This window comes from Mytilus galloprovincialis, chromosome 4, assembly GCF_965363235.1.
Source record: "Mytilus galloprovincialis chromosome 4, xbMytGall1.hap1.1, whole genome shotgun sequence".
NCBI classification, from domain to species: domain Eukaryota; kingdom Metazoa; phylum Mollusca; class Bivalvia; order Mytilida; family Mytilidae; genus Mytilus; species Mytilus galloprovincialis.
This window is the reverse complement of record NC_134841.1, coordinates 90,679,390-90,703,818: the sequence shown is the minus strand read 5'-3', so window position 1 is coordinate 90,703,818 and position 24,429 is coordinate 90,679,390. Positions and strand designations below refer to the sequence as shown.

The 24,429-nt window shown below is 32.8% G+C and overlaps 2 protein-coding genes across 2 annotated transcripts; one reads left to right on the top strand and one right to left on the bottom strand.

Annotated features, from left to right (window-relative positions):
• The first annotated feature begins 11,276 nt into the window (after window positions 1–11,276).
• LOC143073366 (uncharacterized) lies at window positions 11,277–12,369 on the top strand. The gene is made up of 2 exons (XM_076248850.1): window positions 11,277–11,834; window positions 12,215–12,369. Exons 1-2 carry the CDS (start codon window positions 11,360–11,362, stop codon window positions 12,223–12,225), a joined length of 486 nt encoding a protein of 161 aa, XP_076104965.1. The 5' UTR covers window positions 11,277–11,359; the 3' UTR covers window positions 12,226–12,369.
• An 889-nt stretch (window positions 12,370–13,258) lies between these two features.
• Window positions 13,259–17,099, bottom strand: LOC143073365 (uncharacterized). The gene is made up of 4 exons (XM_076248849.1): window positions 17,030–17,099; window positions 16,382–16,530; window positions 15,013–15,563; window positions 13,259–13,684 (listed from the first exon to the last, which is right to left on the bottom strand). The coding sequence occupies exons 2-4, from the start codon at window positions 16,522–16,524 to the stop codon at window positions 13,425–13,427; spliced, it is 954 nt and encodes a 317-aa protein (XP_076104964.1). The 5' UTR covers window positions 16,525–16,530; window positions 17,030–17,099; the 3' UTR covers window positions 13,259–13,424.
• Window positions 17,100–24,429: the final 7,330 nt, after the last annotated feature.

Sequence of the window (24,429 nt, the reverse complement as noted above, 5' to 3'; positions counted from 1 at the left end):
ACAATGACAGCAGCAATCTCAATCAAGACACAGGGTTCCGTGGAAATCTTAACGAATTTATTGTTGATTGATTGATTAATTATCTTTAGTTGTCCATATACATGCAGAATTTACAATAAATATTTAAAGAACAACATCGAAAACATTACACAATAATTCAATAATAATATTAACATATTCTAAACAGTATATAAGTATCAACACCAATCAAACAAGAAGATCTCAAGAGCCTGAATCGCTCAACTGTTGTTTTTTTTTTTTTTTTTGCTTAAATCTTACATCAATGATTATTTTTGATTTTCAATATGCATTAATGAGTGGCTTAAATGTCCTTAAATGACAATAACTCCTTACGGGGTCAATTGACACTTTGGTCGTCTAAAACTTTTTGTAGATTTTATTTTGCTGAACATTTTTGCTGTTTACAGTTTATTTTTATATTCAATATCATAATATTCAAGAAAAAAAAACAAAAAACTGCTAAATTTCCTTAAAATAACAAAGGAGTAGGTCCGGTAAGGGCCAATTTTAGCCTCAAATTTTAATTTCAGTCATTTTCTAACGAATGATTGTAGACACTTTTTAAACACTTAATTACTATTTCAATTGATTCGATTAGTTTCTGTGAAAGATTTTAACTGATTTAGTCATTAAAACACTCCGATTCAAGCTTAAATGTGAAACATCTATCAAATATGCCAAAAAAACGTCACTTTTCAAATGGTTTTTGTCAAAAATGAAAGTGGCCGCATCCGTGTTCATCCTTAGCCTATATTTATGTAGCAGAAGCATCCTACTTTCCAAAAAATAGCTTAAAGATTACATTTTCACAATTTTGTATAACTGCTATATTTTGGGGTCAAAAAGGGGTCTTACTGAACCTACTCCTTTATTGGCAGCAACCAAACAATAAGTTTTTTAGTTTGTCTGAAAATTTCAGGGCTGATAGATCTTGACCTTTTGAACAATGTAACCCCATGTCAAATTTGCTCTAAATGCTTTAGTTTCTGAGATATAAGCCAACTGCAAAAATTTCATTTGCCCCCTATGTTCTTTTTTTTTTAGCTCACTTGGCCCTTTGCTTTTCTCATCACTTGGCGTCCGTCGTCCGTCGTCACTCGTCCGTCGTCCGTCGTCGTCGTTAATTTTTACAAAAATCTTCCCCTCTGAAACTACTAAGCCAAATTTAACCAAACTTGTCCACAATCATCATTGGGGTATCTAGTTTAAAAATGTGTCCGGCGACCTGGCCAACCAACCAAAATGGCCGCCATGGCTAAAAATAAAACATAGGGGTAAAATGTAGATTTTGGCTTATATCTCTGAAACCAAAGCATATAGAGCAAATCTGATATGGGGTAAAATGGTTTATCGGGTCCAGCTTTATCTGCCCTGAAACTTTCAGATGAATTGGAGCAGGACAACCCGTTATTGGGTTGCTGCCCCTGAATTGGTAATTTTACGGAAATTTTGTCGTTTTTGGTTATTATCTTGAATATTATTAAAGATAGAGATAAACTGTAACAGCAATAATGTTCAGCAAAGTAAGATCTACAGAACAGTCAACACCACCGAAATTGTCAGTTTTCCCCTTAGGGAGTTATTACCTTTTATAGTCAATTTTTGTTATCTTTTACAAACACTTTTTCTTTAAAACTACTGAGAACAGTTTCACCAAACTTGTCCACAATCATCATATATCTAGATATCTAGTTTAAAAATGTGTCCGATGACCCTGCTTGCCAATCAAGATGGCCGACATGGCTAAAAATAGTACATAGGGTAAAATGCAGTTTATGGCTAAATTCTCAGAAACCAAAGCATTTAAAGCAAATCTGACGAGTATAAATTTGTTCGTTAGGTCAAAGTCTATCTGCTCTTAAATTTTCAGACCAATCACGCAACCCGTTGTTGGGTTGCTGCCCCGGAATTGGTAATTTTCAGAAAATTTTGCAGCTTTTGGTTATTATCTTGAATATTATTATTATATTATTATAGATAAACTGTATACAGCAATAATGTACAGCAAAGTAAGACCTTCAAATAAGTCAACATGTTCAAAATGGTCAATTTACCCCTTAAGGAGTTATTGCCCTTTATAGTTAATTTTTAACAATTTTCATCAATTTTGTAAATTTTGTAAATTTTTATTCGTTTATGATATGCACATAAACCAAGGTGGGCGACACAGGCTCTTTAGAGTCTCTAGTTATCCGTGGCGTCCATGTGTGTTGATAGATCAAAATTTGGGATACAATTCATAAAAAAGAAGTATTAGGCACAATAATTTTAGAGAAGATTCAAATGTTAGCAAACTTGATGAACAAATTGTGTAAAACAGTCTGTAAAGGGAAATAACTCTTTAAGGGCATACGATACAGTTTCAGGGGAGGTAATGACGTTGCTAACGTAAATTGTTATTTTCGCGACGTCAAACGGTGACTTATCGGGAAAAAATGCAGTTTTCGTCTAATTTTTAGCATTCAAACTGATTTAACTTGAAAAAGAGTTCATGGACCCACCTTTTTTAAAATGACATTTGGTTTGATTACGTAAGAAGATTATGTGTACCAATTTTCATGAAACGTAAATAGTGCAATTTTTTTTAAATTTGATAAATATACCGTCAAAAATTACGTTTTTTTTCCCTACATTCATGATCATTTGATAAATTTGAGTTATTTGTAAAAATAAAATGTACAAATTAATGCAATATTTATATAACACACAAATTACAAATAACCTAACAAAAAAACAGATCGTGTTTATGTTTTAAAACAAAAAAGTTATGTATTTCTATCGAAAGGAAAAATATGTCCACAAATCCGTATTTTGAGGAAATATCTGAAATTTGAATCTCAACTTACTCAAAAAGTAGCACATGAAGTTATATTTTTTATAACATATTTGATTTGATCAGGTTTAAAATAGCCTATATGCAAATTTTTATCAACTTGTAAATACAGGATCAAAACTGTATCGTATGCCCTTAAGGAGTCAATTGACATTTTTTCTCATTTTACTCTTTTGTAGATCTTACTTTGTTTAATATAATTGCTGTTTACAGTTTATAACTATCTATAACAATATTCAAGACAAAGTACTGCTAAATTTCTTTAAAACTCCCAATTTAGTGACAGCAACCCAACAATGGATTGTTTGATTCGTCTCAAAAATTCCAGGGCTGAGTTATGTTGACCAATTGAACAATTTTTTCATGTCAGATTTGCTCTAAAAGTTTTAGTTTTTGAGATAGGAGCCAAAAACTGCATTTTACCCCTATGTTTTATTCTTAGCCATGTTTGGCGATGGATCAAAACTTCGAATACAATTTATAAACTAGATACCCTAAGGAACAATTAATTAAAGTTTTAATTATTTGGCCTAGTCGTTTCAGAGGAGACGTAATGATGTACATCCCTTTTACAAATTCGGACAGAAATGTTGTACAAAAAAATCAAGATGATGACAAAATTGTAGAGTCGTTACTTGGAAGTATGAATCATACCATGCAAACTCTAACTGCTGATGTATTGAGCCTCTTGGTGTGCCACCTAGCAGCAATCTCCGGCGCAGAGATCACAAATCCATTCCGTTCAATACTTTGTAACACTCCACTCAATATGGAACGGATATGAATTCTGCGCCGGAGATCGACCCAGCAGATCATATGTTAAAACTATATCATGTCTTCAAATATGATTTATATAGTCACATATTTGATCTCAAATAATTTTGTTCATATATGAACATTGTAGAATAATAGACCTTTTTTCCCGATCGTACTCATATTGAGTGTAGTACCGCTTACGTTCTGGTTGCCGTTCAATTTAGTGTTTCCATTTGTTTTCTTCTTTTATGTCTAAAGTCTGTTTTACGATTTTGCTCCACAGGAGATTGTCTGGAAAGAAATTTTCAGCCACATAGTTAAAAACGAAATTTCGTTTTTCATCAAAAGTCAAAGATATTTGACTGGACTCACCGATTTATATTTGCCCCATACGAAAATTAAAATCATTTTATGTATTTTGCACGACACAACATTCGAAAATACAAAATTTTTATTTTATTAATATGTCTTTCTGACCACAAACCAACATTACTAATGCAAGAGTCAGTCAGACTGCGGTTATCCATCATTTGTATAAATTGAACGAAATATCTTTGAGCTCTCTCTATCCAACATTTCAATTTCACGGTAGGGTAGCTGGCCCCAAGTTTCACATCTAGAAATTGCAGTTGTTAGGATAATTCTTTTTCGTATCAAGTTAATGGCTAAAGCACTCATCCCCATGGATTAACAACAACAGTTTAAAATGAGTGAATATTCTGTCCTCCAGCATAAGTACATGTACGTTTTCTATCAAGTACAATATTACCTAGATTAAGACATGATGCAGAGTCATTATTATTGCGAGTCTTTTTTGGTAGTGTGAAACAGTAAAAGTCAAAACACTGCTTTTCGAAAGTCATTTGAACGTATAGTTGTTAACAACGTTTAATAATATATGAGCACCATTAAAAGGTGTGTCATCGGCTAACAAAATTATTGGTTTGTCGATATGAGTTCACAAATCAAGTCATTAATACAAACAGAAAATAACCAAGCAGACAACGGCCTAGACCTACTCTTTGATTAATCCGAAACACTTGACTTGTTAATCCACTATGCTGCACATGTGCTGTTGCAGTTTTATAAGACATTTACATCGGATTCCACAATTTACCATGTATTCCAATTAGGTTCAGTTTGTAAAATAGGCCATCTTGTCCCACACTGTCAAAAGCCTTTTCTTTGTCAAGAAAAATGGCATGAACAATCGAAATACGTTCTAGATAATAATGAATTACTTCTTTGGGTATATATAGCCGGTATCGCACTACATTGTACATGCCTTTACAAATCAAAACTCTAAAGGGGATCCGGCATTCCATTTGATATTAACAAGAAGTTTATAAAACGATTCAAAATTATTTTATCAAAAAGTCTTCCATGTTCGTACCTGATCCTTGATTTCATCTTTCGGTTTGTCGAGAGTATCAATATAACCTTTATATTCATTGTTGAAAAGATCATTGACTTTTTTTTAAAAATATCCCCGTGGAATTCTTTATCAAAACCGACACTTTCTTTTAAAGAGTATAATTGTTTCAAATATTTCACCATAACCAACATAATAGTATCTCCAGGTGTTTTTTCTTCGATATCGTCATGAACAAGTTTATTTGTTGCCGGTCCCTGTTTCCTCATTTTACGGGCTGTTCTGAAGAATTCACCTATGTCAACCTCGCTGCATTTTTAATGTCCTCGTACTTTTCTTCTAGCTATAATTTTTTACCCTGGCGTTTACGTTTCCTAAATATTTGTTTGTTATCTTTATACTCTTTGTAAAGGATTGTGGATTTGTTACAAGGCTTGTTGTTGTGCTTCCATTCACGACGTGCTTCCCGCTTTCGTAATGATCTGTATATAAGTTATTGGATTTCCAATATGGTTTTAGTTAGTGACGAAACTTTCCATACGAAATATACGCATTCGGCGACATATTTGGTGCATGAGTCAAAACTGTATTATAATGTTCCGGATCATTTATGCTACTACTATCAATTAAGAGGTTTGCTAAAGCTCAAAATTTTACCAATTTCTGTTTGATACATCTTTATCTCAAGTTCATTAGCTTTCTTCCATTTTAAACAAGGCGGCCTAATTTGAAGCTACTTGACGAACCTTATAGCAGATCACTGTTCAGAAACATACATATAGGGTAATGATCAGAAAAAATCAAATGGACTGTCATCTCTTGTGCCCCTAATTTGAAATATTATATTCTAAAATTTCTGGTATACATATATAGTCTATGAACGGTTTTCTTGTCCCAGGAATAAATTACCTTAGCCGTATTTGGCACAACTTTATGGAATTTTGGATTCTATCCTCTTCAACTTTGTATTGTTTGGCTTTATAACTATTTTGATATGAGCGTCACTGAAAGATATATCAACATTAAAATCATCACCTACAATTATATTATACTCATCGCGCAATCAATCATAATAACACGATAACACATCTAAATATCTAGATATACATCATGAGTATAATCAGTAATCGACAAAAGAGTACAAATTGCACATATATCGTTAAAACCATTGATTGACAAAATCACACTGCACACATTCAGTCATTTTGAATTTCTACAGGCTTAATTTTAAAACCTGATGATTTTTCTGTTCACTATTGCTGTCCCATTCGAGCCACTTGAACTATTCTTACAAGAGCTACTATAAAAACGTTTTTCTGATTGCTTTAAGTAAAGTTTGCAAGTGCGACAAACACTGTACTACTGTAGGATATGTATTATCTCCAGTATACACCATCTGGCCATAAGTTTTCGTTCGACTCAAAGTCACTCTCAGCAATATTAATGTTAACACGCATTACATATGTAGAATATCGTTTAGTAGTTTTGAAAAGTTATTTTCACACCTATATTTTCTGCATACGATTTCACAGATCCATTTACAAGTTCATATGGTTTGTCGGCTCGAACAAAATAATGTACTATTCATTTTGTCCTATCTTCAACTACACCACTAAATGCGGAGTTATCGCTGTTTGAAACTAATGTTTCAATTGGCTGTCCTTTGTTGCCTTTTGGTATTTGGTCATTACTGTTTGACAGTACGTTGTTGGTTCTTATTGTTTGATTGATTGTGATTTCATTACCATTATCCGTTTCCTCTATATACGTTGAATAATGTCGTTATTCAGGGGTCACCATGCTTACGCTTTCCATTTTTGCTTCCGTTCCGAGCTGTTCTGTTTCATTTTCATGTGTTATAGATTCGATGTTAGGTCTTAATAATTTTGAATCTTTAACAACATCAGAAAACTGTTTTTTTCAACACCATAGACAACTATTTACACTTTCCATCGATCGCTTCTAAACGAATAAAAAATTAAAGTGTGTTTCATTTGTTCTTCGTTTTGTATGTTTTCATTTTCTGATTCTCTTAATTGTTGTGATTTTAGTTTTAGACTGCAAATTCGTATTTTATCACGCATTTCCGCGAGTTGAAATTTTAGGTTTATAAGTTCAATGTCTTTTACATCAATTCTACTTCGTAAATTCTTAATTTCGGTATCATACTTCGTTACAATTTTGTCAACTTTCCCGTCCGTACTATTTACAAGTTCATCTAAACTTTGTTTGAGTTCTAAAATCAATGCTTAAATAACTGCGTAATCTGTTTGTTTTGTTTTTGTTCTGTACACAATGTTTGTAATTTTTGAGTCGCTATCATCGCCTGTCGTAGTCATACGTCGAGGACTTTAATATATACAATGCTTTAATTCTGAAATATTATTAGCTCCTTCGAGAAACTGGAGAATTCTATAAATTTCATCTGCGAGTTTTTCACCGATATTATCAGGATGTGCTCTCTCAACAAGCGTCGCGTCTTTTAAAGTGTGTACTCTCTTACGTAAAAGGTCGAAAAGGGAGTTTCGAAGGGGTCGTATATCTTGTGTAATTCTTCATGGGAATTATTTTGTGTTTCTTCAGTGTTATTCTGTTCGGTTAACGGATCAAAATCATTATCATTATTATTATATACATATTCACTAGCTATTAACTGTTACGTTATGTCCATTGGTTGTGTCGGCACCGGTAGTGTGTTGAAAACAGCTCACTCGATAGTAAACAAATATAGGACGACAATGTTAATATTATATGTATGGGTTTCACATTTTTTAGTTTTTCAGCAGGTTGGCTCACAATAATAATAAGTCTTTATGTAGTTTTATGGAAAAAAAGAAGCATCTAATACTGCGATTTAAAGAGGTATTCGAATTGCTTACTCTGGTATTTATACCAACAAGAAATAATTGTGCTGGCCTGGTAAAATCTAAAAACTAGGAACTTTTCACTCGTGAGGATGCAAATAAACGTTCTGTAGGAAAGTTTGTTTAAAAATTATTATTTTTCAGCGCGAAATACAAAAGCGGACCTTTCAACAGTTGAAAATGTTTTGTTCACCCACCCTCCTCAAATATAAAAATAAACCTATGACTTCTTGTTGTCTTCTTTAAAACGTGCACGTAATATTATATCATGAGGATTATAAAGGTTAAACCAGGTTTTAAAAGTGTGTCTCCTAAGGGTGGTTACATCGAATTATTTTTAAAGCTGGTAAAATTTCTCAAAATTTAAATAAAATGAATGCTATTAGATTTATGAAGTCTAAAGCCGTTTTTATTGTTATTAATTTCTCATTTCATTATTACTCACTTTTTTAGAATTAAACTACAGTAATAACTACATTAAAATTCAATTTATAGTGCACTATAGTTTTTATTTGATTTTTTTATATATAGAATAAACTATTGACACTTGTGTTTTTCTTCTAATTTCATTTTTTTCCTATCTTAATAGCAACCAAGTAGTTTTCATAATTCTTATTTACTACTTAAAATAATTTAATGTAGATATCTTTTTCTATTTTGAAGCGCTTTACTAAGCCTTTCATTAAGATTTACGTTCTATTATTCAAACACATTAATTTATAATTGATGATAATGAATTTGAAAGGTAGTTTAATGTTAGTCATTGTAAAACTTTGGTATGTTAAAATTATCTTGTTTATAGCAGTGTCATCTATCTAATTGATCTTACTGGTTATCAATTCAAAAAAATAATCCTATCGATCTTTTGTTTGTTCATAATTTGAACTATGCATCCTTAGTTTTTGTAAACAGTCGTAGTACAAGCTTGTCTTAACATGACAGTTTACTTCCAAAACACAACAATTAGACACGAGTATGGCTTGTGTCAAATTTGACAGCAAACACCAACTTTATACCATGCTATATAAAGACTACGTTTGCCGGTTTTGAAACTGTAATCTTCCATTCCAGAATTGGTCAATAGCTAGCCAGTACATGTAAGTACAATATATTTTCAATATATGAGACTGTTAAGTACTTGTGTTTGATATATTCTATGTTAGGGGCAAAATACTAGTATTGAGTATATTCAATATATAGTTTATTATCGATCTTCAAATCTTGATAATATATCTATTCAGAACATACAAATAAGGGTAAAACAACGGAGGGAATCGCATGAACTCCAAAAGGAGAAGAAATTTGATTATAACCGTTTTGGAGTTTTTAAATCATAGTTTCCTATTCTTTCAATACTCTCGCAATTGTCTCTGTGTCGTATTAACTGAAGATTATGTCATTGTCGTCGATCTCTTTGTAATAGACCCTTAAATTAATCCACTATTGACCCTCCAAGTTCCCATACGAATTCTGCAACACAAAACAAAACACCACGCTCCAGCTGAATGACACCACCAGGATATCACTTGAAGTTATAGTGTAGAATTTTATCTTTAGTTGTATGCTACTGTAAGTATGCATACATTTGCCGGGGTTTATATTCTACACTAAATATTTCCTTTTTTATGACTTGTTAAATATTTTTTCCTTCCAATCATTTTTTCAAACTACAGGTATACACATATTGGTAATTTGCATTAACATTGGCAGTTTCTCAATATCGCCTCCTGATATGAGATTTCTGTTTTTATTGGCATTATAAATTATCTTTTGCCTCACAGTGTATTTTGGATCATCTTCTCTGACGATTTCTTAATAGTCAGAGACAGATATTTGGAATAAAAACTACTGGGCGTTTGATAAATTACAAACTGTCTATTAGATAATAATACATTTTCAAAATTCGCATTGTCAACTTAAAAAAGCAATGATATAACTACCAATGTTGGAAGAACTGAAATATTTTAACCATTTTCACGTGAATTTCACGCCAAACGAGCTTATACTTAACCTTCATTTGAACTGATTTCAAACGTGTTTCACGTAAACATGATTTTGTTTTCACGTGAAATTCAAGTTAATTTACATAATAAATTATTCATATATAATCCAAATTTCCAAATTTGATTTAAAACAAGAAAACAAACATTTTTTGGGTAAAGTTCATCAGAAATTCCCGTAAAAACAATTGGTTTTCATAAACTCCTTTTGTTAGTCTTAACTGATCTTTAACGTGTTAGGCTGGGGTTGTGAGTACAAACCCCGCTCATGCGGGTGGACTCGACTCCAATCTCAATTGACTAGGATTGTCAGTTTTCCTATCGAAGGTCGGTGGTTTTCTCCGGGCACTCCGGCTTCCTACACCATTAAACACTGACCACCAAGAAATAGCCTAAATGCGGTGCTTAAAAGTGCCGTTAAAACACCAAAAATCTTAATCAAATCTTTAACGTGTTGGTGTGCTTATAGGAACAAACGTGCCTTAATATACAATTTGGTGCTTATTTTGTTGTTGAAAACAATCTGTTCTACCGGGGAGCTGTCTTTTTTCTATTGGATAGTAAAACAAAAGATATGGTGTATCCATCCATTGCAAACAATCAGTGCATGTTGTATATGCACAACAAAAACACACAAATTCTATTTAGACACGATGTTGATAATTTGAAATAAACTGATTTAGTCTCATTTGATAAATAGTGTATTGCATTATTTCCTTAGTATGGGTATTGTTTTTTTTGTTTTTGTAACCATGTGACCTTTTATCATGATTTAGGATTTATTTTCAGATAAAAATGAAGTGTATTCTGCTTATTCTGTCTCTAGCCATTGTGTTAATCAATGGGACACCCTGGGGTGAGTCCAAAACTGTTATTGTTTCTCCTTATTCTTTCTCTAGCCACTGTGCTAATCAATGGAATGACCTGCGGTAAGTCAAATACTGTTATTGTTTCTCCTTATTCTTTTTCTAGCCACTGTGCTAATCAATGGAATTACCTGGGGTAAATCAAATACTGTTATAGTTTCTATGGAGTGTCTTTGGCCATTGTGGTAATCAATGGAATGACCTGGGGTAAGTCAAATACTGTTATTGTGTCTATAGAGTGTCTCTAGCCATTGTGCTTATCAATAGAACAACTTGGGGTCAGTCAAATATTGTTACTTTAACGATACAAGTCACTTTACTGGTTTAGCCAAACTAAATAGTCGAAGAAAATGCTGCTGGATTTACTGTTTTTTTTTAAATTCAACACATGCAGTTCTCTCCCTTCTAATACTGTTTGATGTTTGTTCGATCTTAAATTTTTTATTCGTCAACGCCTCAATTATTTTCCAGTTTTATGTTAAAAAAAATCTGTTTTTAGTTGACAGATTTTTAAAAAGTGATATGTTTATACCACGGAAATTTTGTAATATTATCTTTTGAAATATAAACAGGCGTACACATGAGGAAGAGACCAAAATATCAATATTGCCGTTTTAGGATCTAGAGGAGGAGGTTGGAGAGGAGGGATGATTGGAATAGGAGGTATAGGAGGTGTAGGACGAATTAGCGGGGGTGGCATTTATGGTGGAGGTATCTATGGTGGCCGCGGAATTTATGGTGGAAGAGGAATCTATGGTGGTGGCGGAATTTATGGTGGTCGCGGAATATATGGCAGTGGAATATATGGTGGTGGAATGGGCGGTGGAATGTACGGCGGCGGAATGAGCGGAGGAATGTACGGCGGCGGAATGGGTGGTGGAATGTACGGCGGTGGAATGTATGGCGGAGGAATGGGCGGTGGAATGTACGGCGGTGGTATGTACGATCCATATAGTAGTTATGGAATGGGCAGTGGATACAGAGGTTACGGTCAGCAAGGATATGGTAGCGGTGGATATTACCCAGGTGGATCTAGTGGATATGGTGGATACGGTCAAGGAAGCGGATATTGGCCAGGCGGATCCGGAGGTCATGGTCAATATGGTAAATATGGAAAAAAGAGTAAGTAAAACTAATAACAACATATTAGGCGTATTCTCTGTGTGATTAATAATGATATCAAAATAACAAGATGTGGTATGGTTGCATATGAGACTAATTTTTTCTGTGAGGAAGGCGTAACAGAAAATAATTTAAGAAAGCCTTGGGAGAAGCTTTTTCTGTGAGAAAGGCGTCACAGAAAATAATTTAAGATAACCTTGGGAGAAGTCATAATTATTTGGACTAATACAGTAAAATGAATAGAAGTTTCAAAATATTATATTGTGATTAATCCTTTATGGATGTGGTTGATTTTTGTGCCGAACATATTTTTTGTTTTTTTTATAAAAGTGAATCTTATAAAATATAAAATTAATTTGATTTGTCATTTGTTTTTACAGGGTCTTACTGAGACAAATCACTCTAAAGAAAAACAATAGGCGCCTTTACCCCGAATTCCAACATAACGAACAATATAAACTTTCATTTCATTCATGATTTAACAATTTGTTTTTAACAATTTTAGTTAATTACAATGTATCTTAAGCATAACTAATTCTGTGTTTATTTTCTATCCTAATCCGCCTTTTTCATGATGTGTGCAGCATTTAGTTCAAAAATTCACTCGATTAACAAAAAGATATGGCATGGAAAATCTCAAGTAAAAGGGTGAATGAGTGTAACGAATGACCAATGAAGAGTTAGTTTGGATCGATGTTAGATCTTACCAGAAGACAAATTATAAAAATAATTATCGTCTGTGTGGTATTTACTGGTTTTGGGGCCATTTAAGATTTAAAGACAAGATACTCTTTTTTTCAAACACAATGGCAATCTCTTATGCGAACTACATGGGGTATTTATTGTATTTTATTTTACAGCAGCCACACTTTACACAAAACAAACAAGAAACATTCAAATATCTCACATTAACACTATAAACAGTCCAAATGATAAAAGTCAAAACATCCACAGACTAGGAACGAGATCGAGTTGAACTATTTATTATTTACATAAAAAAAGATGATAGTTTTATATACAGTCGTAGTGACGAATATCACTTAAACAGTTTAACGCATAATATGAAGACACTCTTAATTATAGAATAAGCGTCGTTTAACAAATGTGGTTGCTGAAAAATTCTTCAAGCCAAATTTTTCTACAGCAAAGGTCTTTTTAAACTCTTTGTTGCCATTTCATGGGGATTTCTACCAAACATGACTATAGATGATGATGCAGATGAGTGACACAGGCTCTTTAGAGCCTCTAGTTTGTTCCATTATAAAACTGAATATTTTCTATAGCTGGCCCATAGAGATTAGCAGCCAAATTTAGAGACTAATAAACGCCGACAATAGGACACACGTAACATGTCCGTAGATTAAATTTGTTAGCAACTATGTCTTCCTCTATACTAAAAAAAATAATTTTCACGAATTAGCAACTCAGTTAGAATATTTCTTTTTGGACAAATGTAGAACAATCATAGCATGAACTGATCTATGAGTACAAAAAGGTTAATAGCATAGACGTTCGTGTTCTGTTCTAATTCAAAATCCGTTTCAGTACCGTATTTGATCGAGTACTGTGTACTCTGATATATCAGCTATATCAGAAGGCTTGAAAAGTTATCAAAACAATGAATATAACAATAATCAAATTAACACCTAAACGGCATCCTGAATTCCCATCACCACTTTGATCATTGTTATTATTTGTGTCTGGTTGCTGTGGTCCATCAGGACAGTTTGCAGGACGATTTGGGTTGTCTGGACGACATTCGATTGGTGGAGGCAAACCACCTCCACCCCCGCCTCCGCCTCCTCCGTTCTCTGGACACTCACACAGGTAATAGGTCCATGCGTCCCAATCTGCAATATTTTCAAATTTCTTAAACAATATTTCATTTTAAAACTGTACAAAAAACATTAAATTGAGAAGAGACGGATGCAGATATGTTTTTGCTCAGCAGTTATAGGACAATAGCTGGGTGAATATATATTTTTTTCTAGTATTTCATTGTATCGTGCCGACTTTATTACATTCACACGTCGTTTTATTAGCGTTTTGTTTAACATTTAATTTAAATCCTTCATAACTGCGTCTATACTTTTTAATTAAATCAACAACTACTTGAATTCATTTACAATATAGATAAAGGCAACAGTAGTATACCGCTGTTCGAAATTCATAAATCGATAGAAAAAAAACAAATCCGGGTCACAAACTAAAACCGAGGGAAATGTATCAAATATAAGAGAACAAGGACACAACAGAAACACAACACCAAAATATACCACACACAGAAACGAACTATAATGTAACAATGGCCATTTTCCGGACTTGGTACAGGGCATTTTATGAAAATATATATACGAACGCGTGCTAATGTATCCAAAAGCTTCGGGCAAACTATAAAATACAAAAAATATTAACCCTCGCATGCGCCCAAATGTATTATGCCATTCGCTTGTGCATAGTTAAAGCTATGTGTTAGACATGATGGGTGGTTTTATAAACAATATATGGAAATTCCGTGTCGCGTAGACGTGATTCAATGTAACCTGTTTGTCTTTCTCATAGTTAATATCATGTGATGTAAATTAATTTATTCAAATAGTTTTTGTTCGTATACCGTTAAATTTCTCAAATGAGTACTGGAAATTCCAATTATTCATTTAAAGAACAAACTGTATTAATAGTTTTGTATGGACAATTACTACTTTTTTTTAAATATGTCACACATTTATTCCAATCTTTGTATATAAAAATTTCTCAAAGAAAGAAATGTGCATATGTAAGATGTCTCGTGTGAACAAAAACTTAAATTACATTATCTAAATGCATGCTTTCTGAAAGGGATATAATGTTAAAGGGACAATCAAACAAAACAACAACAAATACTTGAGGGAAAAAGCAGAATATGTCCTCTTTATTGAGTCAGAAATGTTGCCACTACTGACAGTCAAGTAGTTTTTTGGTTAGAGCACAAAATATGCCCACACGCAGAGGCGTTAGAATTGAAATGTTCACGAAATTAGAATAGTTGCAAAGAAATCAAATATGTTTATTTTGAATTTATAGCAAAATTTTAAAACGTAAATTATTTCTTCTCATTTATGAAAATGACCAACTGTGTGTTTTTAATAATCTTAGTTGCTGTCGTAGTAGTATACATTGATAACATGTACATACTAACCATTACTATTCAAATCGCAATCGTACGTAACTGTTACAACATCAGCGTAAACAGTGCCGTGGTAACATCCAAGAAAATATGGCCATTGTTCAGTCACGTGGTATCGATATTGACCGTTCACTTCCCTTCCGTGACATTTGTCTAAATCCGCCGAAGTTATCCACCTATCAGATATGTCCGATACATTTGGTCCATATATTGGGAATCCATCAAAAGCTACACCAATTAGTTCATCGACAGTGTTATTATATAAGCAACTATCGGGAATTTTATGATAATGGTATGATCCATCAGGTGACGTATGTCCATCACAACTGTCAAATGTTTCTGCGCTGTCTCCTTGTACAGCATTGACTGACCCGCCGGCCAGGGGGTTATATATTGCTACGCCTGTTCTAGTCAGTCCAATCTTTCCGAATGGTACACATGCTTTAGTAGGTGATACTTCTGGTGTTTTACGAATCTTTATATTGTAGTTTTGGTTTGTCGGTGTGTTTGGATTCACATTTTCCCAAGGATGATCTGGTATTCCAGATGCTGCGATCAGGAAACTAAAAGTGTGATAAACTAATAACAAAATATAACCTAAAGGTGATAACATTATTGTACGTGGAGGTAATTGGACAACTTGATTGAGTTAATCAATTTCAATTGATAATTTATAATGTGTCTTTTCTATGTTGAGATGTTACACTATTTTTTCAGTTAAGGATGAAGGTTGGTACCTATTGACATGTCTAAATCCAATGCATTTGTTTGCACCTGTCCTTATTCAGGAACCTGATGTTCAGTGGTTTTCGTTTATTAATGTGGTTCATAAGTATTTGCCGTTTCTCATTTTTTTATAAGGATTAGACTGTTAAAATGGTTATCCTGTTTGAATGGTATTCCACTAGTATTTTTTGGGGCCCTTTATAGCTTGCTGTTCGGTGTAAGCCAAGGTTCCGTGTTGAAAACGATACTTTGACCTTTAATGGTTTGCGCTTACAAATTGTGACTTGGATTGAGAGCTGTCTCATTGGCTCTCACACCACATCTTCTTACATTTAATCACTTATAATTAGTTATGATCATATTAGACGATACAACATCGATATCGCTTTTAAAGCTCAATACTTAAGTATGAAATTGACAATGACACTGTGACTGTATTAATAAGAACTAATGATTGATTTGTGAAGAGCGGTATACTACTGTTGCCTTTGGTTATTGTTTACGTGAGGTATTTATATATTCTGGTGTATTTCTTTGTTAATCTCTATTTATTGTCAAATTATGTAACGGGCTTTTCTTATTGTCACTTCAGCATTGTAGTATGATGTTTAGGTGTTTGATATGTGATCAGATAAATGTTTATAAAGATACTTACTATTCTGAGTTTGACTGGTCCACTGTTACTGTTGCTTCGTACTTTCCAGAAACAGAAAATTTGGATATTTCTTCGCTAGTCAAGCCTGATGATTCCGTATGCAGTGACGCAATACTAAGAAACAACCATATATGTAACCACATTTTTTGCTAAAAGAAATGATACAAAATGTTTTTAATTATTTTGTAAAATGATTTATATTAATGATTTATCATTATTGCTGAATTAATTGACTGAATTGTACAAAAACACACATTTTTCAAAATGTTCAAAATGCTAATCAATACGAAAGTACCTTTACATTCTTTGAAATTGTCACCTTCTCATAGTGTAGAAGAGTTTTCTATATATATTTAAAAAAAACAAAAAATCTACAAATTTAAGTTTATATGCTGAGTAAATTTATATCCTCTATATTTCTCATTTTGATATACAGTCTTACTTCATCACTCATTTAATAAACAATCGAGGTAGGAAATAAGTTGACAAAAACAACACAAGAAAAAAATTAAAAAGTATATTTAGCAAATCAATACCAATCTTCGCTAGCCTATTTTGTATTAATAAATTCATGTAATTATGAAATTATTTGAATTATTTTTGGAGTTTATACAATAAAAGATAACTTGCAAGTAAAATAGTACTAACCCTTACTTCAGATATCAAAGCATTAATATTTTTCCAACATGATTAAGCAATAATAAAAGATGCACCTGTGTTCAAACTATATATAGACCAACTGCTCCATGAACTGGAACTTTATCGTGACTATTAAACAATTGATTATTTTGTATACATAGTTTATTCTTAAACGGGTATTTATGTCACAGGTTAAATAGTTTTTTAACTGGTTATGTAAAGTTGAAAATGACATAAATAAAGGCAACAGTAACTTAGAATTTAGAAGGAAATGGGTTGCCTTAGCTTCAATCTAATTTCTTTTGGTATTTTTGACTTTTACATGATTTGATTCCAATGTTTGGAAATTTTATATATCACAGAGCTTTTATACAATGCGAGTCCTTTAATATCAACGATAAGAACCCCTTTGCATATCCTACTCTAATATTTGTATTGACATTTTCAATTTCGAATTTCTATGTTTTGGCCAAGTATTTATTTTTTAAAAATGTTTGACAGCAACGACTTTTATAGTTTTCTGACCATTTCCTTTACTATTTTTATGTTTTTAAAGCGTTACAATAACCTTCTATTTTGTGCATTTCGGTTGCTAAATTTACTACATTGTTCTTTGTGATCGTTAGTATACTATTTTACCGTTACCTTTACTATGGTGTGGCCTTTGATGGCTTCCTTACTATGTTTTGTTTGTAGACCGTTAACTCTACTATTTTATGCTAATTGACCGTAACTTTTCTATTTTTTACTCATTGACCGTTACCTTTACTACTTTAAGCATATGGACCGTAATCTTTATTATATTTTGCTTATTGACCGTAACCTTTAATGTGTAGTGCTTTGAGACCGCTATTTGATAATACATAAGCCCTGTGATCCTTACATTTACTAACATGGGCTTTGTTTCCGTTTTGTTACTGGTTTTTTTTTGCGACATGACATTACTATTTGATTTTTGTTTCCAGACCGTTTTTACCATTAATATTTTGTGCTTTGTGCTATGAGCTTTTTGATTTTTGTTTGTTTTAATGCAAATTTTAAGCACCGGTGTTTTGCTATTTCGTGGCGACCAGTTTTAATTGGTGGAGGAAGCCAGCGTGCCCGGAGTCAACCAACGACCTTTGATAGGAAAACAGACAGTACATGTCAATTAAGATCAAAATTGAGGTCACCCGCACGAGCGGGGTTCGAACTCACACCTCAGTGTTGACTGGCTAGTAATTACAGAAGTTACTACTTACACCACTCGGCCACAGAGGCCCCTTTTAAATTTGAGAACGTTTCGTACGTTACCTTTACTACATTATGCTTATCGACAGCATTTCTTTGCGCTTTTTGATTTTGTCATTGTTATTTTCTTATTAAACTTAACTACCAATTTGCACAAAAACTAGAGAAATGATGGACATTCTTCGAAAATTTAAAATAAAGTAACCCCAAGATAATTGTGACCCAAATCGGTTTCTGATTATCTGTCGAAAGCTTTATATTGAGACGGTAGGTGCCAAAATATGGTTTTAGCTGAAATAAGTTTGAAAACTATTTGGCATGCAGTCGATATAATTATTTTTAAATCTGTGTATAGCTCATTTTCAAGTGCGTACATTCTTATCCAACTCAAGTGTGAATTATTTATTGCGAAATCAAATGTTATCATCATAGAATGAAATTCATAACAGTGTAGCTATGGCCATTCATTGACTGGGGAAAATTAGGTGAACGTTCGTCTGTAATGCCCACTGCTCACGACGTACTTATCATAGAAATTTAAACTGTGAGGTCACCAAAGGTTCTAAACGCCTAAATAAAATAATTGAAAATACTAATCAGGAATAACCTTTGTAATTTGAAAATAAATACAAATAGCCTTCAACACGGAGTCTTGGCTCACACCGAACAGCAAGCTATAAAGGTTGAATACTTAAAATTCTTTACTTGATTTTTTATTATGGTTTGACCATCAATTTTCCTAACATGATATCGCACGTTCTTTCAGATTATTTTTACTTAATTGACTTTAAAAGTTACAATGCATGATGTCGTCTGTTTATGTAGTTCATATGTGTTTTTCGTTTCTCGTTGGTTTTCCCGTTTGAATGGTTTTACACTAGTAGTTTTGGGGCCCTCTATAACTTGCTGTTCGGTGTGAGCCAAGGCTCCGTGTTGCAGGTCGTACCTTGACCTATAATGGTTTACTTTTATGAATTATTACTTGGGAGGAGAGTTGTCTCATTGGCACTCATATCTTCCTATATCTATCTATATCTATACATTTTTTTTTTCAACAAAAGAATACATCACAAGAATATAAGTTTTGTAAGAAACGTGAGAAATTGTGTTGGACTTGAAGATAAGGCAAAGTGACAAATATCTGAAAGAATGAATCGTTTTATGGTATTAAACAAAGAAATCAAATGATTTTTTAATTATCCAGAACTCTTCACAACAAAACCCACATGTATACGCATTGAATAAATAGTAGGCCATTCTTAAATGATCACACCGTAGAAGTAGTTGTGCTCTTAATCAATGAGATATTTTGTGAATTAACCCCATCAACTTAATAGTTTTTTTACAATGGATAAACCTATTTTTTTTTATTATTATTAAATAATATCATCTCTGAACATTATTATTCTTATAAATGACACGGTTGTATGTGATGATTATAATAAATATTTAAAACAAATTCCTTTCAAGCTTTGTAAAAAGAAAGTTTCATTTTATGTATCGGAATGTGTAACAAGTGAATATTTCAATCCCTACTGGAAGGCCTCTGACAGACTGGGTGAGCATAAAATCATAGCCATTGACAAACAAGTTACAACCTACAAACGTTTTACTGTCGACCACACTGTTATGCAATTAATTCTATTAGTTCAATACTCAAATAATTCATGGCAGAAAAGACGTAAACAGTTCATAAAAGTTTACTTATTGTGTTAGTTAATTAATCAACGTGTTGTTATTTCGTTCTAGTAGTTAATAATAGTTTTCTTCACTTCGGGTTTACATTCATGAACAGAAAATACAATGAGGACGAAACTTAAAACAGACGTATCGTGATCATCGAACAAAACAGTTTTGTTTGTAATGTATTCCGTATCATGTTTTTTTTTTACCCCAATACGCTAAATGTAAAGATGATCTGGACAATTGATTTAACAGATAAAATTTCAAACCTATACAATGAATTGTTATGTTTTTGCATGTTTGTCATTTTTTTCTAATTCCTTAACAGATTTTTTAATTTTATATTTTAAACTCTATTGCAATGACGTTTGCTATAATAATGAGAAAAAAGTAAAATAATAACAACAAAAAACGAACTCTGAGTAAAGTTCTAAATTGAATGTCCATTAGCAAATGACACAATCAAAATCTCAAACACACCAAACGAACAGATAGCAATTTTCATATTCCTGATAAGGTACCAGGCATGTTCTTATGTAGAAAACGGCGTATTAATAAAATTGAGAATGGAAATTTGGAATGTATTAAAAAGACAACAACCCGACCATAGAGCAGACAACAGCCGAAGGCCACCAATGGGTCTTCAACGCAGCGAAAAACTCCTGCGCCCGGAGGAGTATTTCAGCTGGCCCAAAACAAATAAGTACACTGGTTCATTGACAAAGGACGTCATATCTCTGAATTATACACAAGAAATTAAAATCAAAATTATACAAGACTAACAAAGGCCAAAGGCTCCTGACTTGGGACAGGCCCAAAAATGCGACGGGGTTTATAGCTAACTAAACATCTCATTTGTAAGCAGTCGCATAAAAAGTGTATTCTTTTCAGTTCATCACATTTCATAATATGTTTTAAATCTTTTTCGTATCATTTTTTGTAGTTTTATTTTTTTTCATAGTTTTTATGGTGTTGGTCATTTTCTAAAATTGTTCTGATACGACTTATGAAAGGAGTGTGACTGTTTGGATATGCATTCTCTTTTAAATCACCTACTATGACTACTGGTATTCATTGAAGTTTGATTAAACAAGTTGCTTTCACTGTTTGCATAAATCTTTTCAAGTTTTCCGTTCTTTGCAACGTCGCAACTACAATCCCCTTCCCTTTCATGAATGTGACCTACCGAATAAGACTATTTATAGTTTGTTATCACATAAGCAACACGACGGGTGCCACATTTTGAGCAGGATCTGCTTACCCTTTCGTAGCACCTGAGATCACACTATTTTGTTGTGGGGTTCGTGTTGCTTATTCTTTAGTTTTCTATGTTGTGTCATGTGTACTATTGTTTGTCTGTATGTCTTTTTTCATTTTTAGCCATGGCCTTGTCAGTTTATTTTCGATTTATGAGTTTGACTGTCCCTCTGGTATCTTTCGTCGCTCTTTGGCAAAGTTTCAATCAGTCTTATTCGTCAGTTCGTGTTAAACGGATGGTTGTTAAAGTGATATCTTTAACCTATTGGTCATATTTTTGAATATCAGCAGATAAGTTTGGTGTACATATTACTAAGGGACAACTGTTCATATGTAAATAAACAGAATTGATAATAAAATGTTTTACTATAAAGATATTGACGGCATGGTGAATAAATGTACGTATTGATGAAGTGTTAGTAAGACGAAGGCATTAGCCACAATGCGAAAAAAAAACTGAAAATGACTAAATGCTATTTAAACAAAGACAAATCTCCACCTTCACCTCCTAGACCTCCTCCTCCACTTCTGTCAAAATGCCTAAAATTATGTTCACGACTGCAATAAAAACGTTTGCAAAAACAACACACAAAAAAACCCTTATAAATAAAAAAAATGTTTAAAGAAAAGCAATACCATCACACCGCATGATCAATCTGATAAATTAAATGAAATCAATGGCAAACAGTAATTTTTATAATAATGATAATAAGTAATTTCAAATAATTTGAAGTTGTTTGGAATATTTTTGGAGTTTATACGCTAAAACATAACTTGAAGTTTAATTATGCTGACCCTAACTTCAGATCTCGAAGCATTACTATTTGCCCAAAATAAACGGTACAAAATATAAATAGACCATCTATGAACTGGACCTTTATCTTGATTATCAAACAATTTATTCTTTCTATAAATAGTTTATATTTAAACGGTCATTTTTGTCACAGGTCAGACTTTTTTTCACTGGTTATGTAAAGTTGTAAATGACATGACTTAGATTTTGAAGGAACGGGTTATCTTAGCCTCAATTAAAATAAATTAAATCATGGAATAATAATTACCCTAAATAGCAGATCTAGATAGACACAATTTTAGTTTCTTGTGTACAATTTGGAAATAAGTATGGCGTTCATTATCACTGAACTAGTATATATTTGTTTAGGGGCCAGTTGAAGGACGCCTCCGGGTGCGGGAATTTCTCGCTACATTGAAGACCTGTTGGTGACCTTCTGCTGTTGTTTTTTTTTTCTATGGTCGGGTTGTTGTCTCTTTGGCACATTCCCCATTTCCATTCTCAATTTTACAGAAAGGATCTCTTGAGGTTCAAATCAATCAATAGAGTGGGTAATCCAGTGAAATCATTTATTTTATTCTGATACCCTTCTAGGTCAAGACAAACTATGCATGCGTTTAATCACGTAAACATACCTTTAGAATCATGATTTGATTGTGGTCAGTTGTAGCAAGGATGCATCTTAAATGTTAGTTATACGTGCGTGATTGTAATTCTCCATTTCTTCATGGAAGTTTAATATCAAAGTTTCACAAATGTAACATATTAGGAAAAGTATCACTTCAAACTTATCTGACATAAATAGTTGTATTTGGAACATATCTCGCATTTTAACAAAACCACCGAATTCCCCCTTGGGCGTAATTCTAAATATAAAAAAAACTCTAAATGTTAAAACTGCTTGTTTCTGATTTTCCGTATTGAAAAATAAACGCAAAGAAAAAAAGGGAGATAAAAAAGCATAAGGATTATGACAAGAAAATTAATGGAAAGTTGTTTACATTTAATCCCTTTGTTTGTTTTTACTTTTTATAACAGGACAGTCCGAAGAATCTGATTTAGTGTTTCTAATGTAAAGCCCAAAGCGGTTGACGTAAGAGCATTGAGAGGAGTCAATGGTAAAAGTCTACCTGGCAGCAATCGTATCCTAAAAACTTTATTGTTTGTAGTTAAATGCAATCCTAAAAATGGGATGCATTATGAATATAAGTTTCTTGTCTATTGAAAAAAAAAATTTCATTTCCTTTTAAAGATATCAACAGATGGTCTCTATTTTCCCGATGAAGGTTAAACATTTCTTAGCTAATAGTATCTGGTAAAAAGTTCGTTTGATATGATGTTGTTTTACAAATAAGAAGCTTAATTCAACTTGCAGTTAAGGTTGAATAAAGTCATACAGATAGACAGGAGCATGCCAATTTACAATATAAATGTTTCCATCCTAGTTCCCAACGCAATTTTAATTTTAAGGAATTCATTCAGAGTCCTGTTATAATTCAATCTGAATTTTAATGGACGATCATTAACAAGTTTTCTTCCTGTAGAGTAAAGTAAATCCAAGCTAATTATTTGCTTACTCTTCAATGTGTACGATATTAGGTGTTCTCTAACAAAGTTGTGTACCAAATCAATCTTTGAAGATAGGACTGTAATTACATTAGAGGTACACGAACACATCAAAGTGACAATATCTCGAGGTTAATTGAGGTTAGACAGAAACAAAAAGACAATATACATATTATATTAATGTAAAACCAAACAAGGAAACAAGAGTTATGTTTAAGAGGTTTGTCTAGCTATAAAACAAGGGTTAATCCACCATTTTCTACATTTGAAAATGCCTGTACCAAGTCAGGAATATGACAGTTCTTGTCCATTCGTTTTTGATGCGTTTTGTTTTTTGATTTTGCCATGTGATTATGGACTTTCCGAATTGATTTTCCTCTAAGTTCAGTATTTTTGTGATTTTACTTTTTATACATAAAAGATGTGATGAAAATACGGATACTATTGTATATGAATATTAGAAGGTACAATTTCGAAACTAAAAATCACAAAAATACTGTACTCAGAGGAAAATTAAAAACGGAAAGTCCCTAATCAAATGGCAAAATCGAAAGCTCAAACACATCAAACGAACTGACAACAACTGTCATATTCCTGACTTGGTACAGTCATTTTCTTATGTAGAAAATGGTGGATTAACCCTTGTTTTATAGCTAGACAAACCTCTTAAACATAACTCTTGTTTCCTTGTTTGGTTTTACTCATGGGTTTATTAGTTGCATCAGCTCTTCAACATTTGTATTAGGTTTTGAACTCACAAATGTGTCGGCCACGAGCATTACTAAAGAGGAGTAATTGGTTGTAGAAATGCACACATGGTGCAGTAAATTGGTATTGTTGATGTTAATGTTATTGTTGAAAAAAATACACCGAATGTTGG

Excerpts from the sequence above, each read along its gene's own strand:
- LOC143073366 (XM_076248850.1), top strand. The coding sequence starts at position 11,360 with ATGATTGGAATAGGAGGTATAGGAGGTGTAGGACGAATTAGCGGGGGT.
- LOC143073365 (XM_076248849.1), bottom strand. The coding sequence starts at position 16,524 with ATGTGGTTACATATATGGTTGTTTCTTAGTATTGCGTCACTGCATACG. Across the intron at positions 15,564-16,381 it reads GACCAGTCAAACTCAGAATA|TTTCCTGATCGCAGCATCTG; the intron begins GTAAGTATCTTT and ends TCACACTTTTAG. Across the intron at positions 13,685-15,012 it reads TTGCGATTTGAATAGTAATG|ATTGGGACGCATGGACCTAT; the intron begins GTTAGTATGTAC and ends AAAATATTGCAG.